General features: G+C 46.7%; 2 protein-coding genes across 6 annotated transcripts; one reads left to right on the top strand and one right to left on the bottom strand.

Annotated features, from left to right (window-relative positions):
- Nucleotides 1–225: 225 nt before the first annotated feature.
- coq8aa (coenzyme Q8A, genome duplicate a) lies at nucleotides 226–16,728 on the top strand. Of its 3 annotated transcripts, none has more exons than XM_062467141.1 (15): nucleotides 226–371; nucleotides 4,411–4,618; nucleotides 4,711–5,133; nucleotides 5,515–5,581; nucleotides 8,673–8,735; nucleotides 9,468–9,596; nucleotides 10,687–10,772; nucleotides 10,911–11,051; nucleotides 11,603–11,684; nucleotides 11,790–11,883; nucleotides 14,221–14,362; nucleotides 14,719–14,826; nucleotides 15,060–15,125; nucleotides 15,232–15,318; nucleotides 15,585–16,728. In XM_062467141.1, exons 2-15 carry the CDS (start codon nucleotides 4,436–4,438, stop codon nucleotides 15,879–15,881), a joined length of 1,968 nt encoding a protein of 655 aa, XP_062323125.1. In that variant the 5' UTR covers nucleotides 226–371; nucleotides 4,411–4,435; the 3' UTR covers nucleotides 15,882–16,728. The 3 variants fall into 3 exon arrangements, with proteins under 3 accessions (XP_062323125.1, XP_062323123.1, XP_062323124.1); XM_062467139.1 differs by having other exon boundaries at nucleotides 8,673–8,747; XM_062467140.1 differs by lacking the exon at nucleotides 226–371 and adding an exon at nucleotides 3,408–3,426 and having other exon boundaries at nucleotides 8,673–8,747.
- A 1,733-nt stretch (nucleotides 16,729–18,461) lies between these two features.
- Nucleotides 18,462–21,581, bottom strand: LOC134024599 (uncharacterized). 3 transcript variants are annotated; one of them, XM_062467142.1, is made up of 9 exons: nucleotides 21,425–21,581; nucleotides 20,717–20,772; nucleotides 20,555–20,614; nucleotides 20,198–20,225; nucleotides 20,055–20,120; nucleotides 19,754–19,960; nucleotides 19,430–19,623; nucleotides 19,053–19,078; nucleotides 18,462–18,960 (listed from the first exon to the last, which is right to left on the bottom strand). In XM_062467142.1, exons 2-9 carry the CDS (start codon nucleotides 20,744–20,746, stop codon nucleotides 18,777–18,779), a joined length of 795 nt encoding a protein of 264 aa, XP_062323126.1. In that variant the 5' UTR covers nucleotides 20,747–20,772; nucleotides 21,425–21,581; the 3' UTR covers nucleotides 18,462–18,776. The 3 variants fall into 3 exon arrangements, with proteins under 3 accessions (XP_062323126.1, XP_062323127.1, XP_062323128.1); XM_062467143.1 differs by lacking the exon at nucleotides 20,555–20,614; XM_062467144.1 differs by lacking the exon at nucleotides 20,555–20,614 and having other exon boundaries at nucleotides 20,717–20,767.
- Between the last annotated feature and the right edge of the window lie 1,690 nt (nucleotides 21,582–23,271).

The raw sequence follows: 23,271 nt of genomic DNA, 5'->3' as shown, positions 1-23,271 counted from the left end.
ATCTGTATCCCACAATGAAATCGATTTGTTTTATTATCTGCTGCTAGGCGGTGTAGACTGAAGCATAGGCTAACTGAATAGTTTCACTACAATCAGCAAATGTTTTTCAGTTGATTAGGCATAACCCCTCCTTAAGGTTTCTGAGATCGTTTGAGACGAGCCAACGAGCTACCGCCGAACAGCCACCACCCCTCCAAGTTGACGCCCATCTGTCAAAGTCTCGTCCAATGGAGCGTCCTGTGGGCGGGCTGACAGCTTCCAACTCTCTGCACAGTTGGTAAACATAGTTGACCTCATGGTGATCAGACGAGTTGTCTCAAGAGCAAGGCAGCAACACTGGAAGGGCAATTACGTACTTGCAAATTCGAGTGGTAAGTGTGTACTTTTCTTTATCATTACTCTTTGTAGCGATACAAGTTTATTTTGTCTGATTTAGACAACACTTTGAATAAGCAGAGGTGTGCTAGGCAAAGCAATCTACCCGAGAAACGCTCATTGCTAGCGATGTTTAGATAACTGGGCTAGCTAGTCTAACCAACACGTTGATACATGGACATTGTCTAGTAGTACTAGTGTGACATTTCAACAACCGAACAAACTTGCTTTTTTATCGGCTGTCTGGTAACTCGATTGTTATCTCATGTTAACAAGTAGGAGGGTACATAAGATTAGTTACGTTGCTGTCATGTGCATGGATCAAACATAAGACCATGCGTTATTCATTTTGAGAGATGCTACTCTACTTGGTGCGGTCAATTCATTGTAGTGCAATGTAAAGCAAACTGTCTGATCTTAAACTCGAATATTGTTTGACGACAGAATCGGTTAATTTTCCATTCGGAGTATGGTTCTACCAGAGGGTCGGAGTAGAGCATAAGGAGAGAGGGGTGTTAGAACGAGAGAAGTGGCAGAAGGAGATGGGGCAAAGGGAGAAAAGAGACGGGTGGTAGCATGGTTGTCCTGCCCGTAAACAACATTCCCCAGCCAGCAGCTGTGCAACAAACTGTCCTGTCTGCCCCAAAATGAATATGTGGATACAGTAGCCATACAGGTTTGCAATATGCATGTGTTAGCATAGTAGTCCCATACTACGTCACAACTTGTGACTGATGTCGCATTATAGGATACTGTGACAGGGTCAATGCAAATACATGTTGCAGTGCACTAGTTCAAAGCCATGCTTCCTTATTAACTAGTTACTCAAAGCTGCCCACTTGGACACGAGCATGCATGGTTGCATTGTATGACATTGTAGCATACTAGGCCCACTAGGGAACCAACATGTGAGGTGTGATAGGGAAGGTCAATAGCGTCTAATTACAGTTGATAGCTTGCTGTGATTTTCATGAATGTGACCCTACAGAAACAACAGTGACCTACTTGGTGGTTAATCATTCGCTGTCACTTGGAGGAAATCTGTTGATGTGGTAGGGAGGGAGGCAGGAAAGGAGTGAGGGAGGGAGAAGGTGGGTAAAGGAGAGAGTGGACGGAGGAGGGCAGTGTCGAAGAGGGTCAAAGAATGAAGGTGAGAGGGAAGGGAGGGGGGGACTTGAGTAAGATGTTGGAGATGGTATGAGCAGCGGGAAATGGCATGCCCGTCTTGTTGACGCATAGCCTAGTGTCAGGCTATCTGGCTGTCCATCAGTTAAGGGTGTTCTTGGCCAAGGTCAGGCCAAGGACTGGGTTAGGAGTGGGTTAGGCTGTCTGCTGTATGCCTGTTTACAGGGTTGTCTCTAGGGCAGATGTAGGCAACATGCCACCCCCAATTCAGAACCGGCGCCCCAGTAACAGATTATTATTATGATGATCTTAGGTCATCAAAATGTTGTACATTTTCTCTCAATAACAGCTAGCTAACTACTACTGCAAGCTATGTATTTATTTTTTATAAACGAGTCGGGCTAGTAATCTGAAGGTTGCCAGTTCGATTCCCGGCCGTGCAAAATGACGTTGTGTCCTTGGGCAAGGCACTTCACCCTACTTGCCTCGGGGGGAATGTCCCTGTACTTACTATAAGTCTCTTATAGTAAGTCTGGATAAGAGCGTCTGCTAAATGACTAAATGTAAATGTGGGGGTTTCCCCTCACTGCAGGTTCAATTTCATGATGATGTTTAGGCCTATGCCTGCTGCTCGTGCCTTAACTAAACAAGCTTCACAGAGTACTTCTGAGCACTCGCTAGCAGTGCATTATATTTCTCTGCTCGGCCTGATTTCGTCCTGTGAAGACACTGTCAACACTGCCAAGCTTCAGAATAATTCAACCATTAAATGCCTGACTGGGGTCAAGGTTGTGTGTGGGCTTTGAAGTTCATAAAAGTATAACAAATATTTTTGATACAGAATAGGCTGCTCCTACTTACCACACAGTATTTTTTTATTTAGCCTTTATGGACGTTTTGGCCCGCCAACAAATGCCTTACAAAATATTTGGAAGCCATATGGCGCAACAAATTTACTTTCTGACACCCCCTGCTCTACGGTGGCAGTTATGGTAGTGACAGAATTGCTTGTTACCTCAAGTTGTAGGTCAACTGATCTAGCCTATAGATCCCTCCCTTCCTCTCTGTCAAAACGAGAAGTTGCTCAATGCATTTCATAATCCTTAACTTGGCATGTTCGTGTGTGTTTTGCCATGTTATGTTAGCCTTTTTGTTTGCCCAAAACACGGTCAGACCAACAGCTCACTTGTGTTTCACCCTTATCAGAAGGCCCTGTGATTGCTGTCCATGTGTGGGTGAGGGCTCGAGAGTGGAGAATAGTAGATAGCAACACCTTTTTATAGAGTTGTTTTCTTTGTTTCTGCTGGACCACGCCTAACAGTAAATACCTGCAAGATTTGTTTTAGTGCCTGAGCAACAACTCATCCTATTGGTCCAGAGAGTTGTGTCGAGGCTTGCTGTCACCCACACAGCATCAGGAATGTTGTCATGTTGCCACCCCACTACAGTCAAAACACAGTACTCTCTCTGTGTAGATGGTGACTGGTGAGCCACACATACAGCCTCAGATACAGGCCCTAGGATATTTTACAGTCTTTTAACGTGTTAAAAAGTATTTTAAGACTGGCTGGGTTTGTTGTCTGGCTGGTTCTATAGTCTGGCTGGGTCTGTAGTCTGGCTGGGTCTGTAGTTTGAAGCTGTTTGTATTATTTTGTATAGGCCTAGATAAGAATAACCTTTTTCTCTGTCAAATGTCTGGGAAAATATCAGATTTTAGAGAGATGACCTTTTAAAAGGGTGTCAGTGTTCTGATGTGTGTTCTAGAACATAAGGTGCATCTTAAGGTAACACCTTAAAAGTCTGATTTAAATGAGCCTGTTATCTGATTTATCCACAGGTGCCCACTGTAACCCTAACACTGCCTAACCCTGTTAAACCTTGATCAGCGGGGATATGTTTTACTGTGTCAGGGTCAGTTCTCCTCTGGTGAGCTGGACTACGGGTGTTTACAGTAGAGTGGCCTGCTGTTAGCACTGTGTTGCTTCTCACCAGACCACTGAACACTGCATGTCTCAAGGGAGGTTCCTGTAGCTCCCTTGAGAGAAGCAGAAGTCAGGTTCCTACTCACTGAGCCAGTGTCACATGCGCCACATGCTTACTAACAAGACTCTCGTGTACTCGCCTCGTCACCAATCAGACCCCTCGACACACACTGATGCACACAGACTCACGCAAATCGTTATCGCACCCGTCTGTTGGGAACTCTCACAGTGTGTTCTTCAACTTCCTCTGTTCTTCGAGTGTTCCAGCCAGGGCAGAGGAGCTTTCATAGGCCGGAGGAAGAAGCAGCTGGGCTGAAGATTTATCTAGAGCAGAGACATTTGTGTGTGTGTGTATGAATGTGTTTGTGTATTCTTGTTGGGACATTGTTTCCATCCAGTCTGACTAGAGGGAACGAGGCAACCTTGAGAGCAAAACATTTTGGAAGTTTTGTTTTAGTCATAGGCTCATGTGGAATCATCAGAGGAGAACAGCCTGGTTTGTATTGTGTATTGTGGTAAAGTGAACAAACTGAGCATTCTCATGTCTACAGAATTGGGCTTTATTTCCCTTGGTGGAAATGGTCTAACACCTGAGTGCATCTGGTCTAAAACTTATCTCCGGTCTACAAGCTTCGAATCACTGGTTCTTGTTTTCCCTACTGTACGTGTCAGGGTGAACACATGCATAACCTCTACAATGACTGGTTACCATTTGTTAAGCCTGAACAAACACACTCAGGTTATCAGCAGGTTTGCGGTGTGTCTGTGTAGCTCCTTGCAATCCAGTCCATCAGCCAACCAATCAGCTTCCAGGATGCGGGCAGTAGCCATAACCCCCTGGCTCTCTCATTGACTAATCTTTGTGAAGACTACACTTCTCTAATTTTTGCCTTGTTTTTTCCCCCCCACCTTCCCCTGGTCCCTCCAGTGTGTGTGTGTGAGTGTGTGTGGGCATGGCGGCAGCCGGTGACGTGATGTTGCTAATGCGTGGTCTGGCCAAGCTGAGCCAGGCGGTCCTGGAGACCCAGGCCAGAACCCTGCGGGCAGGAGCCGGGGGCGAGGGGCTGCAGGCGGCAGCCCAGAGCATCCAGATGAGCGCGGAGCAGGGGCTCTCTGCTGCCATGATGAAGATGCAGGTAAGGAGGAAGGGGAAGCGGAAGGGCTCTCTGCTGTCAGTCTGCCACGTCAGGAAGTGATGTAACTAAGCATCCTGTCTGTCGTTGTCCAGGAGTTTAGCGGTCAGCAGCAGAGCTCCCCAGACATGGGAATAGACTCGAGCTACGATTTCAGCACCGAGGAGGCGGGTGTCAACTCCTCCGAACACGGAAGCTTCCGGGAAGAAGAGGCAGGCTTCCCAGAGGAAACAGGAAGTGGGCATGGCACAACCAGCACAGCAGCAGGCCACGCCCAAGGAAAGTCTCTGTTTGAGGGTTACAAGGATCCCAGCAAGCAGTTCACCCCTCCAACCCGCTCCTTCCATTTAGACAGAAAGTTTTATGGACAGACCCGAGCCTACCATTTGAACAGGCAGTTTGTTGGACAGCTGAGGTCCTACCACCAGGACCACCCCTCTGTGGGAGGGCTCACTGCAGAGGACGTAGAAAAGGCTCGCGAGGCCAAGAGGAAAGACAACAAGCCACACAAACAAATGGTACACACACACTCACCACGCACCCATTCATGGAGCACACACCCACACTCATGAACACACCCACACTCATGGAGAACACACCCACACTCATGAACACACCCACACTCATGGAGAACACACCCACACTCATGAACACACCCACACTCATGGAGAACACACCCACACTCATGAACACACCCACACTCATGGAGCACACACCCACTCATGGTTTGTTGTTTTGCCCTCATACCATCTCTTCCCTTTCTCTCTTTCTCTCCCTCTCTACCTCCCTGTCTCCCCCTCTCCTTCTCCCTCTCTTTCTCTGCTTCTCCCCCTCCTCCCTTTCTCCATCTCTTCCTCTCCCTCACGTCCTCTGTCCGCCTCGCTCTCTCCATGGACCAGCTGAGTGAGAGAGCCAGAGAGAGGAAGGTGCCAGTGACCAGGCTAGGAAGACTGGCCAACTTTGGAGGTGAGGGTTATTTATTTGTGGCTCTGTCAGTCTGGTGGAGACTGCGGGGAGACGAGACAGGCCTGGGGGGCTAACTGAGAATGTGAACAAAGCACATCTGATGACGGTCCGTCCATGTTGTTAAGCAACACCCCACCCATGCCCACTATGCTTCTCTATCAAACCCGGTACACTCTGAACAACCCTGAAATCTGAACAGCAGGGAGATACATTTGTGTACGTACTGTATGTGTGTGTGTGTGTGTGTGTGTGTGTGTGTGTTTTGGCGGAGAGTTAAAGTAGGGCAGATTGATGCTGAAGGTTAATCAGTGCTGCTGATATTGCTGGATTAGGCACCTTCTGCTATGGAGTGGAAGTGGGTTAGAGTTAGTACTTAGGGTTAGTACAGAGGTTTAGTGTTGGTACAGATTGTAAGCACTGGGGGTTTGAGTTGGTACAGAGTCAGTATAGGGGGTTAGTACAGAAGCGCAGTGTTTGTACAGAAGGAAGCTTGTGTGTGATGGAAGGGATTATGAGGCAACCTCTGCCAGCTTTCTGACTCTTGACCAGCTGACCTCCGTTCCCTCTCTGGTTTGATTTGGGTCACCATCCGCACTCAGTAATAAACAAAACACGCACCAACATTTTAAAGCTCCTTCCCTCTTGTCAACATCCACTCACAAACATGCAGGCACCTGCAGAGTTATGTGCGGAATTAGAGGTGGAGTGGGAAGGTGGATCCTCTGGCAACCTCGGTGTCCCTGGTGCTGCTGAGGGGAAGTTGCTTTGCTGTCATTGGCTGGTTCAGCCCTCTCACTTGATCTCAAGGTACCCGCCGGATACCCTGTGGCTGTAATCGCAGCTAACAGGATATGCGTCATCGCGCCCCCCCATCCCCCCCAACGCTGCTGTGTGTTGTCGGGGCCTTGTCGTGTCACCTACCGATGATGTGTGAGGTGGTACAGGTGGTGTTTCAGTGAATGTAGCACCTCCATGTTGTTCTGCGAGGCTCACTGAAACGCTGTCTCGGCAGATCTCTAATCAGGCTGCCTGGATGTGACTCTCCGGTCACATACTGATCTGGTCCTGAAACATGATATCTGACAGCTTACTGGTGGCATGCTGTCTCTGCTTTTGTCCTAACATGAGTCTTTGACTTGCTGGGTGCAGTAGGAAGGTTTGTGAGTGTATGTTTGTGAAGAACGGTCAGTGTGACCTTTTGTGAGCTGCATGTAGAGTCAGTCTGGTCCACAAATCATATAGGGTGCAGCAGGCCGTCACAGGGTTAGAGCTAGGGTTATTGATAGGGCTGAGGTTAGTGCTGTGGTTAGAGCTGGGGTTAGTGCTGTGGTTAGAGCTGGGGTTATTGATAGGGCTGAGGTTAGTGCTGTGGTTAGAGCTGAGGTTAGTGCTGTGGTTAGAGCTGGGGTTAGTGCTGTGGTTAGAGCTAGGGTTATTGCTAGGGCTGGGGTTAGTGTTTGGGTAATTTAATAATTAACTGGGTCTCACCTAGGTTGTTGTGGTGGATATCTGCCGCTGGCCTCTAACATTGGCAGCCTGTTAATGTTTATTCATACTCTTCTGTTCCTATCCCCTTAAGGGTGTGTCTCTCTCTCTACTCTCCATTCATATCGCCTCTCTCTGCTCTAATCTCTTCTCTCACCCTTCCTATCTCTGTTCTCTCTCTCCGGTCTCTCTCTCTGCCCTTTCTCTATCTCTCACTCGGCTGTCTCTCATGTCCCCCACTTCTCAGTGAGCACCGCGCTTCTGCAAGTGGGGGAGAGAGCGTTGGATTACATAACGCCACCGTTATGCAAGACTCTGGCTCGCAGGGCTCTGGAGAGAGAGAACTCTGCCACAGCTTGTTGTTGTTTTACCCCTCAACCCCAGCGCAGATGGAACGATACACTGCAGCATTACAGGCGGTTATTACATTGTTCTAGATAGTGATTGTAACAACTGGTGATTCGTCTGTAGACGTTATCAGTGTTCTAGAAAGTTCTATATTCAGCATTGAAACGTGAGGTTTTCTCCGTGTTCTAGAGTGTGTTCTTTTCAGCATTCGAGACTGTGTTAACTCTTTCCCCTGGTCAATCCTGATGGCGGCATAGAATGTGTCAGCTCTTTGTGAGGCTGATCCTTATAAGAGGATGAAGTTGCTCTCCATTTTCTCTCCTCTCTGTTACATGCTCATTCTTCACCTTCCACAGGTCCTGTGTATGAATACAGCCAGAACGCCAGCTGGCTGGTTCAAGCTAAACAAGATGACTTTATTAGGAGTGTCTCTCCCACCATAACCTCTTGCAGGGTTTCCCGCAGAAAATGTGTTAGTTAAGGTGGTAGGGTGGGGTTTGCCGTCAGACCGGGGGGCGTTCTGCAGAGAAGGGAGTCTGGTGTTTTGGAATGGAAGGGAGAAAACAGGACAGAGTAACACGGCGGATATCGCTATAAAAATAAAAATGTGTTTTTGACTACGTTGGGCGGCAGGCGTGTGTTGCTTAGGCGGCCGCCTTCACTGAAAAGTGCTGCGGGAAACTTTGCCTTTTGTTTGATGCCGTTTTAATCAAGGCCAAGATCTGAATACTGGCCCTCCTACCAGAGAGAAAAGGGGGGGGGGGGAGAGGGAGAGAGAGACGGAAGAGATGAACTTCACCTTTTCATCTAAAATAACAAATGCACCTTATTGAATACTATGAATTTGTACATTGCCAGGATTCCATATATCCAGATTAATAGGGTGGTGGTGTATGTGTGTGTGTGTATAACCATCATCAGTTTCATAACTTATAAGAGTTATAAACTAGAAAGGTCGGAACAAGTGGCGTTTCCCAGCTCTATTCACCATTCCTGCTCTGTAGCTTTGACCTTTGACTCCACAGCTACCGGAACATTAGGACAAAATCTGGTCCTTCAACTACAGAGAGAGCAGGACATAATCTGCTCACTATCTGTCAGCACTCAGCCCCTCACACATGATAACTGTCTGTCCATGCCTAGAAGATTCAAACACTGAACTGTACACCCCCCCTCTCTGATAGAATGTAAACTGTGATCAGGGCTAGTTGGGTTTGTTGTTAATAGTGTTATTGTCTATGTTGTTGTTGTTGTGCAGGTCTTGCGGTAGGACTGGGGTTCGGGGCTCTGGCTGAAGTGGCCAAGAAGAGCATGAGGCCAAGTGAGAGAAACGGTAACTGTTACACATGACCCAGCTTCCTGTCCACACAGGAAACTGGTATATGTTTGACATTACTCTCTGCATGCATGCTCACTGAACACGCACGTACACATAAAATACACGCTAACATGAAAGTAACACAAGGAAAGCAGGAGCGGGACTTGCTCCCAGACTGTTTTCACGTTAGTTTGTAGCCAGGCTGGAGGGGGATGGGAAGACTAGAGGACTGGGGAAATGGAAATGTTGGTAGTGGAGGACCAGGGAAATAAGGACCACAGGAGCTTCAGGTTGGACTGGAGACCTTGACAGTTGGGATGACCTACTGTGGTAACTACCTGTAGAGTAGGCGGTGCTCCATATGCCAGGGTTAATCTCCTTCTGCTCTTAAAGCTGGCAAATACGCCTGGCCAGTGATGTCACAACATGCCCCACTGACACACATTGTAATACCCACAATGCTCCGGGCCTGGCCTGTCCTGTCTGGCCTCATGATAGGTCTCAGACACAAACTTGCCAAGCAGCAAGAACACACAATATATGCTCACGCAGCCAAATGGGTTCAAAAGAAAACTATCTTCAGTTCGGTGGACTGTCCCTTGGTCCAACAGAGCAGACCAGAGAGTAAACAGACAGAGCTATCTTCCTCTCTCGCCTCCCCCCCATTTTATTGCCCTTCTCCCCCTCTTTCCCCCCCTCTATGTTCCCACCTTGATCCCCCTCCTTCCTCTCCAGGTGATAAGAATGCGGTGCTGGACTCCACCAGCCCCTTCCTCTCTGAGGCCAACGCTGAGCGGATCGTCAGAACGCTGTGCAAGGTCCGCGGGGCGGCCCTGAAACTGGGCCAGATGCTTAGCATCCAAGGTGAGACGCAGGGAGTGTGTGTGTGTGTGTGTGTGGGGGGGGGTGTAGAGGGGACAGATGATAAGGTAGAGGGGAGAGATGGGGGGGGGGCAGAGAGGAGAAGTAGGGGGGGGCAGAGAGGAGAAGTAGGGGGGGGACAGAGAGGAGAAGTAGGGGGGGGGGACAGAGAGGAGAAGTAGGGGGGGGCAGAGAGGAGAAGTAGGGGGGACAGGGACAGAGAGGAGAAGTAGGGGGGGGGGCAGAGAGGAGAAGTAGGGGGGGAGGGGGGAGAGATGTGTTGGGGCTGGGGGCTGGACTTGCGAGAAGAGGGGAGGGGGGTAATGTAATCTGCAAGACATGCTATTGAATACTTAACACTGCTATCATGTGGGTGGCCTATTGGCTAACATGACTAAGGCAGGAGAGCCATTGTCACTCTCCTTGAATCAATGTCACCTTGTCACGTAGAGCTGTAATGGTGAGATCATTTATAAGTAGGATTGAACTGATTTGGCAAGCATCTGAAGTTCCCTTGCTGTCGCTTGGGGAATAGGGTAAAGGTCAATCACAGAAACCAACTGACTGGCAGAGGAGGGCAGCTAGAGAGGGAGAGGGCCGTGTCCCTGACCTGGCACACAGCAGGGTAGAGCGGGCGATGAGTTGGCATTTCACCACCATTGTCATGTCAACCGTGTGGAACGTGCCACATATAGCAGCTCTCTGCTGAGGAACGCTGATTGACAGGAGCAGCCTGGCATGGCAACACTTATAATAAGACCGGAATCATGTCAGAGACACGACCTTCAGGCTGGAACCAGCCCACAGGAATACGTAAACACTGTCTTATATAAACACACACACACTCTGACCCACACACTTACATTTACATTTATTCATTTAGCAGACGCTTTTATCCAAAGCGACTTCCAAGAGAGAGCTTTACAAAGTGCATAGGTCACTGATCATAACAACAAGATAACTCACAACTTACAAGACACAGACACCTACACTGACACACACACACACACTGGCAGACACACACGGATTGACATGAAATGTAGGGCTGTGTTGATCAACCGGTCACAACTGCCCCTCGTCTTTCCTGTTTCAGACGATGCTTTCATCAACCCCCAGCTTGCCAAGATCTTTGAGCGTGTGCGCCAGAGTGCTGACTTCATGCCCATCAAACAGATGACGGTAGGTAGTGTTGCTCTCACACAGTCCCTCAAGCTCCTGTACTGAGAAATCATTCCAGCACCAGATATTACATGAGAGAAAGGTACAAGAAAAATACTCTGTGTGTGTGTGTGTGTGTGTGTGCGCGCGTGTGTGTAGAAAGCCCTAAATAGTGACCTGGGTCCTAACTGGAAGGACAAGCTGGAGTCTTTTGAGGACCGCCCGTTTGCCGCGGCCTCCATCGGGCAGGTGCACCTGGCAAAGATGAAGGATGGCCGGGAGGTTGCCATGAAGATCCAGGTGTGTGTGTGTGTGTGTGTGTGTGTGTGTGTGTGTGTGTGTGTGTGCATGACAGGGAGTGTTTGTGTGGGAACGTGTTTGCTGAAGCCCGGCGCAGGATTAGGGTTAGCCCCTTCGTCTGTTCCACGTCAAGCCAGCTTTGTTTACTTTTCATGATCTAGTTAGAGCTCTGCAGGCTAGCCGGTGGTCCTTGAAAGCCTGTTGCTGTGTGGGTTTGTGGTCATAATAACATGTTGTTTATACTGGTGCAGGCTGTGTGGGTGGATCTGCTCTGGGCCTAGGAGATCAGATCAGTTTTCCCAGCAGTAGGTCACCCCAGCTCTACACAGCAGTAACCCATCTAAGAGTAGAATGGCTAAACACACCGGCTTACCTCTCCAGTGGTCGTTTAGACATATTCACATATAGACCTCGGCATGTCATCTCATTCACTTAAGCCCTTCTGGCAGGTTGTGAGCGCAGCTATGAACTTCAGTCTGTGGTGACTTTGACAAGCGGTTCTGGTTCTGTGTGGTGTTGTGACCTGGTTCTGTTGGTCCCTGTGGAACCAGTACCCCGGAGTGGCCCAGAGCATCAACAGTGACGTCAACAACTTGATGACGGTCCTCAGCATGAGCAATGCTCTGCCTGAAGGTGATCACGGCACACACACACACACACACACACACACACACACAAACATACACACACGCAGGCCTTTGCCCAGCAGGTAGACATCAGCACCTTGTCCCTTCCCAGGCCTGTTCCCAGAGCACCTGATCGAGGTGATGAGCAGAGAGCTGGCTCTGGAGTGCGACTACGTCAGAGAGGCTCAGTGTGCCAGGAAGTTCAAGTGAGTCCAAGAAATAAACATAGCCCTGACTAGTCTAGCACAATGATCTATACTACCCCAACTAACCTAGGACAATGACCTATACTACCCCAACAAGCCTAGCATAATAACATACCAACCCAACTAACCTAGCACAATGACCTATAGGCCTACTACCTTAACTGAACTAACTTTATCCTTGATAAAATCATCAGCTAGTATCTGCCTGTATTAGCTAGATAGCTACTCTACTTGATATACAGTTAGGTCCATAAATATTTGGACATTGACACAATTTTCATCGTTTTGGCTCTGTATACCACCACAATGGATTTGAAATGAAACAATCAAGATGTGCTTTAAGTGCAGACTTTCAGCTTTAATTTCAGGGTATTTACATCCAAATCAGGTGAACGGTGTAGGAATTACAACACATTTTATATGTGCCCCCCCCTTTTTAAGGGACCAAAAATAATTTGACAAACTAACATAATCATAAATATAATTGTCACTTTTAATACTTGGTTGCAAATCCTTTGCAGTCAATGACAGCCTGAAGTCTGGAACCCATAGACATCACCAGACGCTGGGTTTCGTCCCTGGTGATGCTCTGCCAGGCCTCTACTGCAACTGTCTTCAGTTCCTGCTTGTTCTTGGGGCATTTTCCCTTCAGTTTTGTCTTTAGCAAGTGAAATGCATGCTCAATTGGATTTAGGTCAGGTGATTGACTTGGCCATTGCAGAACATTCCACTTCTTTGCCTTAAAAAACTCTTTGGTTGCTTTCGCAGTATGCTTCGGGTCATTGTCCATCTGCACTGTGAAGCGCCGTCCTATGAGTTCTGAAGCATTTGGCTGAATCTGAGCAGATAATATTGCCAGAAACACTTCAGAATTCATCCTACTGCTTTTGTCAGCAGTCACATCATCGATAAATACAAGGGAACCAGTTCCATTGGCAGCCATACATGCCCACGCCATAACACTACCTCCACCATGCTTCACTGATGAGGTGGTATGCTTTGGATCATGAGCAGTTCCTTCCCTTCTCCATACTCTTCTCTTCCCATCATTCTGGTACAAGTTGATCTTGGTCTCATCTGTCCATAGGATGTTGTTCCAGAACTGTACAGGCTCTTTTAGATGTTTTTTGGCAAACTCTAATCTGGTCTTCCTGTTTTTGAGACTCAACAATGGTTTACATCTTGTGGTGAACCCTCTGTATTTACTCTGGTGAAGTCTTCTCTTAATTTTTGACTTTGACACAGATACGCCTACCTCCTGGAGAGTGTTCTTGATCTGGCCAACTGTTGTGAAGGGGTTTTTCTTCACCAGGGAAATAATTCTTCTGTCATCCACCACAGTTGTTTTCCGTGGTCTTCCGGGTCTTTTGGTGTTGCTGAGCTCACCAGTGCGTTCTTTCTTTTTAAGAATGTACCAAACAGTTGATTGAGCCACACCTAATGTTTTTGCTATCTCTCTGATAGGTTTGTTTTGATTTTTCAGCCTAACGATGGCTTGCTTCACTGATGGTGACAGCTCTTTGGACTTCATATTGAGAGTTGACAGCAACAGATTCCAAACACAAATACCATACTTGAAATGAACTCTAGACCTTTTATCTGCTCCTTGTCAATGAAATAACGAACTCCCATGAGGGAATAACATACACCTGGCCATGGAACAGCTGAGCAGCCAATTGTCCAATTACTTTTGGTCCCTTAAAAAGGGGGGGCCACATATAAAATGTATTGTAATTCCTACACCGTTCACCTGATTTGGATGTAAATACCCTGAAATTAAAGCTGAAAGTCTGCACTTAAAGCACATCTTGATTGTTTCGTTTCAAATCCATTGTGGTGGTATACAGAGCCAAAATGATGACAATTGTGTCAATGTCCAAATATTTATGGACCTAACTTTAGCTACCATTACTACACTAGTTAGCTTCTGCGCTAGATATAATTACTTGTATTAGCCATCTACACTGCCTGATATAGTTCCAGTTATACTGTAGCTATCTATTTAATACTTGTGTCATACAGTATAGCTAGCTACCAGTATTGGCCTAGCTAGCTACTCTACCCCTTTCTCTCTCTAGTGAGAGTCTAAGAATAGCAGAATGTTTTTGGCTTGAAGTTGAAGGGGTAGGTTTTCAAAGGACCCCCCCTCCTTGCTGTAACACTATAAGGACAGTGATTGAGAGTGATTAGGTTTATGTCCAGAGTCCAATCTCCTGTTACACACACAGACGCAGATGTAAAGGAGTGAACATATTGTGTAGCTGTCACCTTGACCTGGAACGCTGCCATGTTCTATGTGTTGTGGTCGACATGTTCCTTGTTCTACATGTTCTCCAGGCTGCTACTGAAGGACCACCCATTCTTTTATGTGCCTGATGTCATTGATGAGATGAGCGGCAACTCTGTTCTCACGACAGAGCTGGTTCCTGGGTTCCCACTGGACCAGGCCGAGAAACTGCCCCAAGAGCTGAAGAACGAGGTGAGGAACCACCACAGACCCTTTAGATGCTGCAGTGATCCAGTTTGAACAGCTCTGCCCCAGTCTAACCAGTACTGCCCCCGTTTGCCCCCCAGTGTAACCATAGCCGCCCCAGGGACAATGCCCACAAGTGTATCTCTGTAGGTTCTGTGTAATTAAGTGGCACCACAATCCATTCAACTGTACTCAGCTCTACATGTGGCGGAAGCTGGGATGCTGCTCTCTGCTGGTCTAGCCGTGGAACTGCAAAGTGTAAAACAGTACTTGTCACCAACAGCACAGGTCACGTTCTGCCACATTTAGCGACACTGTTCCTATTGAATACGAATGTTCTCTCTGCCCCCCCCCCCCCTCAGATCTGTGAGCACATCCTGACTCTGTGTCTGAGGGAGCTGTTTGAGTTCAGATACATGCAGACGGACCCCAACTGGTCCAACTTCTTCTACGACCCGCAGACGCACAGGGTGAGTTCAGCTCCAAAACCATGTCACATGAGTCTGTCGTCATGTTTCTATTGGTTAACAGGTCCGACCAGCCAGATGAGGCTGAGTTTGACAAGAGCCACAATACAGAATTAGTACAGTGTAATACTGTTGCATTCAGTACAGGACTATGTATAGTGTGGGGGCAGCTGAGGCAGCTGTCCCGAAACTTGTTCTGTTATGGTTATTATTAACCGGTGCTGTGGTTCTGACAGGTGGCACTGTTAGACTTTGGAGCCACAAGAGGGTTTGATGAAAGCTTCACCGACGTCTATATTGAGGTGAGAGGCACCCCACTAGAACCACATACTGAGTGGAGCCACACAACGTACACCTGTGTCTGGATCCTTCGGTGTGACCCTTGATCTTTTGTCCCGATTTTCTCAGGTCATTAGATCAGCATCGGAGGGAGACAGAGAGGGGGTTCTCAAGAAGTCTATAGAGATGAAGTTCCTCACAGGATATGAATCCAAGGTTGGTCAGCCCTCCCGTCTCCTTCCCCAGCCTTCCATCCCATCTCTCTCTCTCCTTCCCAGCTCTCTTTCCACCCTGACCCTGACCTTCACCTACACACACACACTCACATATGCGTTCTCTCCCAACCGACCACCTGCCTCCCCAGGTGTCCTTCTGTCTCTGCACGCTCCCTTCATTTGTCTCTCTCTTTCTCATCTCCATCCATCTCTGTGACTCTGACTCCCCACCTCCTGACCCTCCTTCCCCCCCCCCCCCCCCTGCAGTCCATGGAGAATGCCCATGTGGATGCAGTGATGATCCTGGGCGAGGCCTTCGCCTCCACGGAGCCGTTTCACTTTGGCGCCCAGAGCACGACGGAGCGCATCCACAATCTCATTCCCGTCATGCTGAAGCAGAGGTTGACTCCGCCCCCCGAGGAGACCTACTCGCTGCACCGCAAGATGGGCGGGTCATTCCTCATCTGCTCCCGCCTCGATGCTAAGCTCAGCTGCAAAGCCATGTTCCAGAAGGCTTATGACAACTACTGGAGGGACCGCCCAAAGCCCCAGCCCAGCCAATGACTGGCCTGACCCACACTGACGGACACTGCCCAAAGCCAATGGCAGGGCTCACAAGGCTGGGATCAAGGTTCTGAGGGACTGGTGTTTGGAGGGAGAGAAGGCTAAACCAGCCTTGTGATGAATGTATATGGGTTTTTGTCCTCTTTTCTCCTTTTCTCTCCATCCCTCTCTTCCGGTTATGTCATGTTTTATTTGTCATTTTTGAGTGAGCGTGTTAATACACCATAGCTGTTCAGTTAACAATTTATCACAGGACTGATCCTACGGTCAGTTTGTTAGTGTCTAAATGTGTCAAGTTGGCTGGAAGTAAGCAAAGGGAGTCTGACAATCGGGAGTGTAAATCTAATCTACTGCTTTAGTCTGGTCTGACTGTCTACACTGGGAACATTTCAGACGTGCCATTTTGTAAGCAAGGTTGTTGGTATCAAAGTAGTCAAATTAGAAAGCCACCAGAGAACAAGCATAGGACACCAGCCTGTGAGACTGATTACTTCTAAGGATCGATTGTGTTATTGTATATTTTGCAGTAGCAAACCCCAGGGTTATTCAGTGACCCTCAGAGAGTATCATCTTAGCTGTACAGGTGATGGAGGAGGGAGAGCGTGGGCCTCCCTCGGATGGAAAACGAGGACGTTTGAGGAAAGACGATGCACAATAACTTTCTTGGCATACAAATGAATAATGTGCCTATAGATTTCTAGTTGCGGGTTGTTAATGACATGTCTCTTTATATCGATATTAGAAACGACAACAAAAAAAGATGGTTTTACATTTTCTAATCAAAGGCATTCTCACCACACGTTGTGACGATCAACAGGAAAATATTAAATACGTGATTCTAAACTTCCTTTCACTTGTGTCTGTGTTTTCTGTGTATGTGAAGTCAACAAACCACATGGTAAGGGATTCTTCCTTTTTTATTAGAGAGCAAGTCTCCTCTCACGGAAGTGATAGAGGCTGCATTACACACACACACACACACCAGTTAGTGGACCTTCTACTCTATGCAATATAAATTTCATGTACCTTGTATGTAGGTATGTCCCTTATGTATCTTCATACAACACATTAGCCTTTGTCACCATGTTACAGGACTGCAGCAACTTGAAAACCCTAGTGTCATTGAATAACCCAGGAGTTGACGACAGCAAAATATAAAAACTTGATCAGTCCTTCTTATCAAACCAGTCTCACCTGCTGGTGTCCTCTCCTTCTTCACCGGTGGCTGCTTGTAGGTTTCTAACTTGGATGCTTTGATACCAATAAAGGACTTAAAGGAATTCAATAGTCCTTGATTTGAGGTTGTATCTGGGACAGTGTTGTGAGTGTGAGGCTGTGTAGGAGGTATGGGGAGGGTGTCGATGCAGCCTGGGATACCTTGGGCTCCCAGGGCTCCTGCTAGAAGATAACAAGACACAGAACATTCCGGCTGCCACTCCCCAGACCCTTCACACATCATCAAGTCACTTTCACATCTAGTCGAGCTAAGGTGCTCCTCTGTTCTCACCAGTACTGGTCACTCCACTAGCTTGTGTCTCCAGCAGCTGTATGTGATACATGAGCAGCAGCTGGACTTGGCCCAGCTGGTCTATTGTTTCTCTGAGGAGGGCAAGGTTGCCTTGCAGGTCCCCCTGAGGAACCGGCACAGCTGGGGGGTTGAGGCTGTGTGGTTAGTATTGGGACATGGTCTCCCTTGCATACTCATTAAATAAACCTTCTACCAACCTCACCTTAGCAGCAATTAGGAGGGTGAATCAGCTTTGTAGACTCACTGTTTGACAAAGTCCCAGTCTTCTTGTCCTGCAGTGGATGAAGAGGAAACTCATTCAAAGCGGCCATGGCTGTGTCTCATCACATGGCATGCGTCAGTCTGCTGAAGGCTGCAGCAGAGGTCTCCTACAGGGCCAGTAAGAAGGATCACGTGCCTGTGTCTGTTTGGTTATCAGGATGATACTCCTCCTCAGTTTAACGTTGTTGATGCCAGGAAGCAGCTGGCTGAGGTCTTCTCTGGTGAACTCCTGTATGTCAACGTCATCCGACTCTTTGACAGGCATGTACAGTATGTCTCGTCAGTTTTGACGAGGTGTAGTCAGATTTTGGACTATGTTTCTTTATTGAGGCTTCTGAAGGGTTTCAAGGGACCTTTGCTTTCATACACAACCTTTGGACCCACATAGTTGACACTTTTACTTTACAATAGTCACCAGTCCATCCAGTCAATCCATTTCAGTCAAGACACTCACGTGATTGATTTCACCATTTATTCATACACATGACAAATGGTTTAACATTGGCGGAATGGATGTACATGGGGAAGCGCTCCCTGCCTTCACTGCAGCATGCATGACATGAGGCAGGGAGCAACAAGTTAAATCCCCCACGGGGAGAACAGATAGACCACATGGGGGAGAAGGGGATGGTGGTGGGTGGCAGCAGCGCAGAACACAAGGGTAATCGAGGACGCGTGTGCGTGTATATGTGTGACTTTATAGTGCCGCCTATCAAGCTAAGCCTATGGGCTGAGAACACGGCGATGGGTGATATGGCACGTGCTGCCCGAGTTCCATGCCTGAACTAGCTCCGCCCATACACTACCCTGTTGCACATTGACCTAATGGTTCTAAACAGAGGCATACTCAACTCGGAGATGAATAGAATTAAACCAAATTGAACATATTGACTATTATTTTGAGGTTTTGAAATTACATTATTGATACATGTGTATATAAGTCAGACAGAAACAGGAATAGGACTAATATGACATCATCAAACAACAGTACTTAGCTTCAGAAAATCTACTCACACCAAAGAAAATGCAGAGCAATAATACAGGCTGGTTTGATGTTCCTATTACTTGAACTGTACTCAATATAATGTGTTAAATTGTTTCAGCAATTAGGGTTGATTACTGTTCACAGGCTGGGACGCACACTTATAGGCACCCAGGGCACTCAGTGCAACCAGGGCATACCCGGGACCCAGGGCACCCCCGGCAACCAGGGCATACCCGACACCCATGGCAACCACGACACCCAGTTTACCCGTGGTACCCTGGATATACCAGCTACCAGATGTACCTCTGCAAACCAGAAACATATCAATATGAATATGCAGAAACTACAATAATGTAATTATTATAATTAGTTATTAGTATAATTAGTATTATAATACCTTTTTTGGAGAATTCCATGGTCAGCCTAGACAGAAAGAGAACAGGCCTGAAATCTACATTGTGAAGATATGAAGGCCCTGAACAGACTTCACAGTCCTCTTTACATACATCTGCACACACACACACACACACACACACACACACACACACACACACACACACACACACACACACACACACACACACACACACACATACAGTGCTGCTCACACACACAGTTCTGCTACAAACAGTACTGCTCATACACACACACACACACATTGCTCCTCACATAGTCCTGCTAACACACACACAGTCAGTAACAAACACACAGTCTGTGATAGTGATCATCTCTAATAATGACAGTGAAAAGAGAAACAAAGGAAGGATTTGAAACCTCAGAGCCCAACTCAGAAGATATCTTTTTGAGTGCTTCGTCGTTTTGCGGACAGGTCAGCAGTCCTCCTTGGGTGCCGTGGAACAGGAAGTTCACAGCCAGAACATTATTTCTGGTCACATGTCTGTTGATGTCTGGTATAGTGTAGTCTGGGTCAAAGGTGTGATGTAGCACCATTAGGACAAGACGCTTCTCTGTAACAGACACACACACATGCACACACATACACACACACACACACACACACAGATAGACACACAAACTAATATATCTTTCACTGAACCACATCTTAGTTAACTGATTACCTAGCATTCTAGCTGTTACCTAGCATTCCCGGTTCATTACACTTCTCCAGAAAGGCTGCAATGTCAGTGCCAACGCGAGAGACGATTGGACAGCCAGCCAGGATGAGGTCACACTTCTCTACTGACTCCACCTTGGTGAGGTATGTGTCTTTAATGAGGTGTTGCAGGATCTGCTCATCAGAACCCAGGACTTCCCCACAAGGCAGGAAGAACACCTTCTTAGGACCTGCAGACACATATCATCAACACGCTACAAAGATGAGATAAAAACACATTAAAGTCGGTAATAAAAACAGACAGAATAAATATGAGAACTTTACCTTTGATATATTCATAGCTGCCCTCCTCTGTCACTTCATTGACAGGCTCTGGCTCTTTCAGAGCATCTATAGACCACACATTTTAATTAGTAAGGAGTAATAATACTAGGGTATAAATTTGCTCCGTGTTAATAGTACTCTACCTTCCAGGACATCAGGATCAGGATTCACCTAAAAAAGATGCACATGGCTTTCAGTGTTTCAGTTTTATTAGTGTGTTTTCTGAAAGCAAAGACACTACTGTTATTCTGCATACTTCTTCTTCTTCTTATTCCTCTTCCGCCCACTTTTTTGGCCGTCTAACTAGTTATCATTGTGCTATTCAATGTCTATTTCAGTCAGTAGACTCAGGGGTAGGAGCTTAGCTAAATGTTTCTTGACAGAGTACAGACACCATTTTTGCATACTGTACTTAGCAGCAATGTTGGATGAGAAAATGAGTTCTTGGTCTTCAAAAGGCCGCTCTATTAATGTTAGTGAGATTGATTGGATGTGCTGACTGTGATGATGGTATGGCCAGCTGACGCATTGGGCCCCTCCGAATCATCTGCCTTATCCAGCTCCACCCATAACCATGTAGAACACAGCAGGTCATGTGATTGTCCTCACAAACACACACAATTCTGGTTTCTCACACTTACACACCCACACTGTGAGCTTACCTGTTTACCCTCTGACATGACTGTTGTCATTCAAGCTGCAAAGCGACAGGTCTGCTCTGTCACACGACAAGAAAACATCCCAGAATAAGGATACATTTAAGTTACACAAAGCTTTTCTTTTTTTATACATACATGAATTTAATGTTTTTTAATGGTTTGTCCAATGAGCTCTTTGATTACGCCTTCTGGACTGAGAAAGCCTTCTGTATGCTACTGATATTTTCTGGTATACTAGCCTATAGGCTAATATAGCTAGTAGTACAACTGACAAACGAGTGAAACGCTCACACATCTACATGAAGAGGCAGATTCGATTCTAGGTTTTAAAACAGGGGGTGCAAAGGGTAATTCATTATTATTTTTTGCTTACAAAAACATGCTCAAAATACTAGATCTTAAAAAGTAAAATTAATTATTAGAGTACAACAAACCATGATAGAACATACAACTCTGAAATCACTTTAAAATATTCTAAAAAGAAATGTTTTTACATTAATTTTAAAATGATTTTTATTTAATCCCAAACAGTAAATGTGCAAATGCACATTTTTTTTTACCCTGTACCCGCGGTAAAATGGCCTATGACAGCATGCATAGTCAAACGTAGGCTGTAGGCATTTGATTTTAAACGTAGGCCCTCAACTTGTCAGACAGATATTACTGTATTTAATGCACACATTGATCCCTTTAAATAGGTTATTAACCTACCACGAGGCCGCGTTTCCAATCTGAAGAAAAAATTGTTCTATAGCCGAGGACGTTATTTACTGAATTGTTTATCTAAACACTTAGTTTAGAGCAGATCCCTTCGTACCGTGTGCTTTCAGAAAATAATCTGATGCGTTGTTATGATTGAAAGTGAAAGTGATAGTTGTAGATGTGAATTTGTCATTCCTTGACCTATTTTCGGGGTTGTCATATCTGCTGTTGTAACATGCTTTTGTTGTGTTCGTGCTTATTTTCAACCACAAAAAGGGCATTTTACATGTGTCATTGGGCAAGGCACCCCACCTTGTCTCGGGGGAAATGTCCCTGTACTTACTTTGAGTCGCTCTTGATAAGAGCGTCTGCTAAATGATTAAATGTAAATAATAAACTACTGGGCATTACACTACAAACATAATCAACCAGAAAATGTAATGAATTAAAAAACACTTTTTGCCTAATCGTTAGAGTTACGGTTGTGGTTGCAGTTTGATGTTACTTTCTGTAACTGGACATATAAAACAGCCTATTATTTGTTTTACCAGCACTACCCAGAAGCTTCCTCTAGATGGAAGTGTATCCCCAGGCTACCTGAAATCCCATCTCAGACTGCAATCCAGACAGTAAAGCTGCAATAGTTAACATTATAAAATACCTAAAATATGGGAAACAGTGCCCCCAATTCTGGTATGAACTTCTGCGCTCTCCATGCAGCTCAAGGACAGTAGATTCACAAAATAATCCAACAATGATCGAAGGCCCGCCCCGCCGATTCGGATTGGCTGGAACAGGATTGATGGAACATATGGTTGGAAAGTAGCGGGCCACTGCAAAATTAGAAATGTACATTCCACTGGCACTGAGCTGTTTGTGTTGCTAAACAACTCTCAGAGAACCTCATTAGCTTACACAACATGCTTAAGAGACTAAATGTATCCCTTTAATGAAAAATCTTACGTATTGTGTACTGTAACCAGCCTGCAGCTGGGTCACAAACTGGAATCATGATTTAGGCAAAAAGAAGAGCCAAAGCTGTCTGGTGACCTTGAGGGGGCAGGGGGAGAGAGGGAGGGGTCATACACGAAAGCTTAGTCTGCATCCCCCCTGCTTCTCTGGCAATACAACAGCATGGTGACACCCCGACCTCTCAGAACCTGGCAACCACACAGTACACAGTATGGCAGCTCTTCTACTTTTACTCAGTGGCTGTGTCTACTACCGAGCACTTGCGCACTTCGAGCACTGACTTTCAGTGCTTAGGGCGCTTACACTGACAGAACCAGCAGAATTCAGGGCACTGAAAGTACCCGGATGGCGCACTGCAAACGGTCAAAAAATGCAGTGTACAACGATGGACACTACTCGCCCTAAACGGGCGCCATATTGGCTACGTAGCGGAAGAGGAGGAGCCTTTTCGGCAGCTTTTCATTTCATTTCTAAAATAATGGCGGACGAAATGAATCGCGAGCAGATTTGAGTCCGTCACTTCCGCCTCAGATTCGCGGGTGCCGCGATCAGATTTGCGTCCGTCACTTCTGCCAAGTGGTTAACGTAAGTGTTCCATTTTAGACAGCACTAATCAGCGTCGGAGTGCGCTACAGATGTAAGTGCACTGTATTGCAGTGCAGTGTACTTCGTAAAGTGTTCGGTAAAACCCAGTGTTTCTAAACCTGGACCCCATACAGCAGCAGGGGCATGAGCGCAAACTCAACAGCATGCGGGGATGCAGCCCGTCAAATCACTTCCCCGTTTTCCCCTGTCAAACCTGGCAACCCTATAGAGTCTTAGCAGCTGCTGCTATGTGACCTCCGCAGCAGGCAGATCTGGTGGAGGCCGCACTCACTCCACAA

The sequence above is a fragment of the Osmerus eperlanus genome, chromosome 8 (assembly GCF_963692335.1).
Source record: "Osmerus eperlanus chromosome 8, fOsmEpe2.1, whole genome shotgun sequence".
Taxonomy (NCBI): Eukaryota; Metazoa; Chordata; class Actinopteri; order Osmeriformes; family Osmeridae; genus Osmerus; species Osmerus eperlanus.
The sequence above is the reverse complement of the archived record's forward strand: the minus strand, read 5'-3'. Positions and strand labels throughout refer to the sequence as shown.